Raw genomic sequence first — 5,089 nt, 5'->3', positions numbered from 1 at the left:
ATTGAAATTGAAATTGAATTGAATCATTCAGTGCAGGTTTAAAAATCCCAAATTATTTAATAAACAAGCAGAAAAGAGAAACACACGTTTTTACCTTTCATTTGAAATCAGTCCTTAATCTGAGGGGTTTTGAGTCTTAAACATAATCTCTAAAGCCTTCTGCAAGAATAATGTAAGCCATTAAAGATCCTTCCACAGCCTTGTCTATGTAAAGGTGGGGTGTGTGTGTGTGTGAGATGGGGGGTCTTGCCAGCTGGTCACTGTCACTGGGAGAAGTAGGTCATGGCAGTTCTTCAGTTAACCCCAAGCAGGTTTAACGCTGTAGAGGTCATGCACCCATCCCCACTCGTGTTGTACCCCCTGCATCTCACTGGCTTTATCCCTGTCACCCCCCTCCTCTCTGTAAATCCACACATGCTGCGAGCCCCTGGCCCACACATAAGCAGAAATACGAAAAGGCTTTACTGTCAGCAGGAATCTATCATGTGTTCTTAGCCAAGCTGCGTGAGATCTCAAGCAGGTGCATTTAGGTGAATGTTTCATGAAAAAAGCCTGCATGCAAAATGTCTACAATAACTTTAAATATATAGTTGCAGGCCCTGTTGATTAAAATATAACAACTTGTGTTTGAGTAGAGGCAAACACTACTGAGCATTTTATGTCTATTAAAGATTCAACATTAGAAATATGACAGGAAATTAAACCATAGTTCTTTGTGTGTGATAATGACTGAACTGTGGTCAGATGTTAGATCTTACTGAAACCGAGCCGTAGCATGTTAAGAGCTGAAAGTGAATGTAAATCCTTACCAGACCCAGCAGACAACGGATTTCATAGATGGCTCCTATGCAGCCAAAGAAGCCCATGGCCATTGACAAGGAACCCACTCCGATGAGGATGTAGGAGGCCACTTTGACTGTGTCTGATGATTCCTCTGGAGAAAACACACGTAAACAGACAGAAACAAAACACAGGAAGAGTTCAACTTACAGAGAACCACTGAAACCTACATGGGCAATACAACTATAGACCTGCTACAACAGTTTATAGCAACACTTTATAGTTCAAATTCAGTTGAGTAAAAATAAGCTCATTTTAAAACAAAAAACAAAAGCACTTAGCACATGGTTTCTCACAACAGAAAAGCAGAAGCAGGGCCCTGATCTCTGCTCTTGTTTTTCTACTTTAACTACATTGTGTATGCCTGCAAACAAATACAGCTCAGAGGAAGGCCTCGTTCACATGCAAAACCATTTTCATACAGTTGGTTACAGAAAGCCAAAAATGATTCACAGCGCAAGCCTTCTACTTCTCTGAATTCAGAGCATTGTAGTGCTTTTCTCCCACAAAAGATTATTTTAATAGGCCACCAGAGAGAGTTGGAGCAAGACAAGTCAATGTGTGGCAAGATTAATTGATTTCCCTCTTTGGTATGTAGAGCAGGAGAGCTCCAGGAGGAGGAGGGCGCAGGGACTGAAATGGAAGATTGGAAGGAAGAGGAGATAAACTGGAGCCATTATGTGGCTGTGTGTTATCTGGGGCTGGAGCAGCTCCAGAGAGTCAGAGCTTGGTCTGCAGATGAAGCCAGAATCTGAGCTCTGTGAAATGGCTCCAACTCCTAAAGATTCTTGGGCCAAGAAAACTAGCCAGAGCTATCAGATAACTCACTCCCATCCATTTGGTGAAGAAGCTGACAAACGCAGCAGCTCCTCCACCGCTGCTCGGTGAATATAATGCACTTTTGCTTCTTGGCTTACTCACTAGGAAGTTGGATAGATTTAGTTATTCCAAATTCCCTTATCATATTAGCAGCTGATGCTTCATGCAATAATCATCATAGTACACACTCAAAAGCACAATGCACAGCGATTATAAATTATTCCCTAGGCTGTAAAATGGACTAATGACTATACATACACTGAGCCAACATTTGTACACACATATATCAGACAAGTCAGACTATAAGTTGCTGCTTACAAAACACTTCATGATAAAGTGCCTCCTTCATTTGCAGACCTCCTCAGTTTCACGTACACTCATCATCACAGGATGCAGGCTGTATCATTATCCCAAAGATAAATAAGCAAGGACTGGAATTATTATGACTTTCTTACTCTTTTTTAGACATTTTATAGACCAAAAGATTAACCAATTAATCAGGAAAATAACCGGCAGATTAATCAACAATGAAAACAATTGTTAGTTTCAGCCCTAATGCAAACAAATATTTTGTACATAGATGGTGGAGTGTACTGAGACACTTAAAAAACAGACTCAAAATACACGCGCTTGCACAAAGATGTTATACATGCATGTACATGGCTGACTCTACATGAGTTACCACCACAGCGGCGCATGTTATGGTGGTTTTAGAATAATTGAAAGCTAAAGGCTGCAGGGTAGCATTTAAATGGAGGCAGACAAGCATACTGTAAGTTCTATATCCAGCACTGTTTCAGCATGTTACTTCAGTCTCTCTCTCTCGCTAACACACACATACACACCCAGCGTGAAATGTTCAACAACAGGCATTACGTGATGAAAGATGCATACAGTGGTTTAAGCAGAAACCTCGGTGACGGTCAAAAAATTTGAGTGGAAATTTCACTTCTGATTATAAACGTTCATGTTTTCTGCTAGATACTAAGATTTCGATCACCATTATTAGCCTCAATGTTAAAAAATAATAGATATTAACTTTGTGGGCCATCAAAATAAATATTTTTTCTATGCAGATCATAAGCTGGTTCTCTATGATTACTAATCATGATTGTATAACTAAGAATTATATTTGTGTGTGGTTTATCTGCAGCCCAGTGATTAAATGAACACTTGTTCCAGTAAAGAAATACACCCCCGAGTTAGAGGAAGCGCCGTGCAACACTAATGAAACCAAAACAATTCTCCACTGTGACCACATCTAAAGTTTTAACTCAAGCAGTTTTCTCACATTCTTGGCAATACATCCAATTTTTGGATTGGCTATTTCCTCTAACATCGTGTAGAACCAGTAACAATTAAATATATTGAGGGAGACTTTTACTTTTTGGTTACTATTTCAACCTTACATTTTTAAATCTTAAGTCTTTTAAAGTGTTTCCTCTCAGCCAGGTGTATCAAAGATACTGTACTTTACAGCCCTCCTGCTGTAGAGCTAGCCTCTGTGTTCTGTGGTAATTTCACATGCTCTTTTCTAAAGTCAGCATATGTTCGCCTGGTTCCAGTGCTGTTCTGTCAAGTATGGCAAGTTTCCATGTAGGTCTCTGCTAGATATTCTAAAATAGTTCCTTGGGGCATGCAATTTTCCATTTTAAGAGGCAAGAATTATGGTGCCCTTCAAGAAAGCTGCTGAGGAAGGAGGGGGGTACTGTTTGGTATTGCAGATCTTTCTGTAAACAAGCCCAGAGCCACACATAGAGCTTGTATAGAGCTGAAAAGAAGTCATGGTTGACATTATGTACAGAATTAAAATGTGAGCACAAATAGATCAGCTTGCTGCTGAATTTGTGGGGTTTAAGCAGCTCAAACAAAAAACATTTTCCAAACAAGTTCTCTTTTCTCTGCTCACGACTTTGGAAAGTTTCTGAGTTCATCTGCAGCATATTTCCAAACTCTGCATTGGCACACTCTCCGGCTCACAGACCTTCTTTCCAAGGCTGACTTTTGTTTAAACATAAGGCAGGCTGTGTTTTGCCAAGTGCCAACAAGATAAACTCAAGGCATCATATCACTGAAGTAAACTATTAACAGCACTGTATTGATACTGAGGGTGTACATTAAAGGGAAGATGCCCTTTTAACTGAAAAATAAGAGGCCCAAAACCAAAACATTCCCCTGCCTGAAGTCAATGGGACAGCTGCAGAGGCCTCTATTAATATAACTCATAAAGAATGGAAACTTAAAACACACAGATCCTGTTTATGGTCAGGAAACTTCTGAGGGGAACACACAGAGTCAATAAACACTGCACTGCAGCATTGGTTTTTGTTCCTCTACAGGGTGGTAAGAGGTTTCCAGTGAGGTTAGAAATTTCAAGGGACCCAGGGAGGAGTCAAGGTTGACCCACAGGGAACAAATATACAGTAGAGAAGGTCATCGAGCCCCTCATAGGAAGGGATATCCTCAGGGTATCAGTGAAGCAGGATCTCTGCTATCTCTGGAGAAACAGCTAGATTATCATAACAATAAGACTGGGGCTGGCCGTGATGATGGATACAGCACTGCCTGTATCTTCTGAATGCCTGACTGGAGATAAGCAAACTCAGCTCAATAATAACCTTGGAGGGATTTCTTCCTAAGCAATGACCTTGGGAGCTGAAATATGAGGCAGAGAAAGACTAGGCTTAGGACACAAGGTCAGTTTTGGTTGGTCTTTGTCATTAGTCAAAGCAGTACAGATCTCCAACCTAAATATAGATTTCTCCAGCTCTGCTCAGTCATTAGAGATTGGCCTTTCTCATCAAAACACTTTACATAGGTATGGACTGCAAACACAGACTAAAAAATGTAGGGTCGGCGTTTTAAGATTACTTTCAACATTTATTAATTTAATAACACATATTAAGTTGCCAGATAATAAATTGAAAGAATTCTTCTTTATAGACTGATGCTGGGAGAAAACTTCACTGCTGCTCTCGGCAATGCTCCATCTGGGACGAATACACTGAAAGCATTTATAACAAGATTTATGGCAACTAAGAGTTTCCATCCGTGGTTCCCTCTTCTTTTCAGGCAAGGCTGGAACTGGGTTTCATTATGCTTTCTCTAGTGTCTTCACAATAGATAACCTAAGTTAGAGTTAGACATATTGTTATCTATGATAAAGCTGACAACTTTGCCTCTTAGGAGAATGCAATTTGGAGACCTGGTGTTTTTTTTTGTTATGCAGTTCCTACAAATAGATCTGTGACAACATCTGTGTAGGTGGGAGATTCCATCTGTGAACCTCTGCCATCTGGGGAGCTGAGAGAAACCAGCAAGTTCAAAGTCCTATTCTGTGGAAAGTAAGGGGAAATTAAAACAACTTGAATAATCATGTTATAATAATCTGTCACGTCCCATGACTAACCTAGTCCCCTGGATCTCCACA

General features: G+C 40.3%; 1 protein-coding gene across 2 annotated transcripts in view; it reads right to left on the bottom strand.

Moving 5' to 3' along the window:
- Nucleotides 1–5,089, bottom strand: part of cd82b (CD82 molecule b) — a 19,852-nt gene that overhangs the window by 7,732 nt on the left and 7,031 nt on the right. For both annotated transcript variants that reach the window (XM_035664944.1, XM_035664945.1), the window contains one exon: nucleotides 810–934. In XM_035664944.1, the coding sequence (XP_035520837.1) occupies nucleotides 810–934 (125 nt within the window). The remainder of the gene's footprint in view (nucleotides 1–809; nucleotides 935–5,089) is intronic.

The sequence above is a fragment of the Morone saxatilis genome, unplaced genomic scaffold (genome assembly GCF_004916995.1).
Source record: "Morone saxatilis isolate NCDOM2014 unplaced genomic scaffold, NCSU_SB_2.0 Contig2, whole genome shotgun sequence".
NCBI lineage: Eukaryota > Metazoa > Chordata > Actinopteri > Moronidae > Morone > Morone saxatilis.
This window is presented reverse-complemented; position numbering and strand designations above follow the sequence as displayed.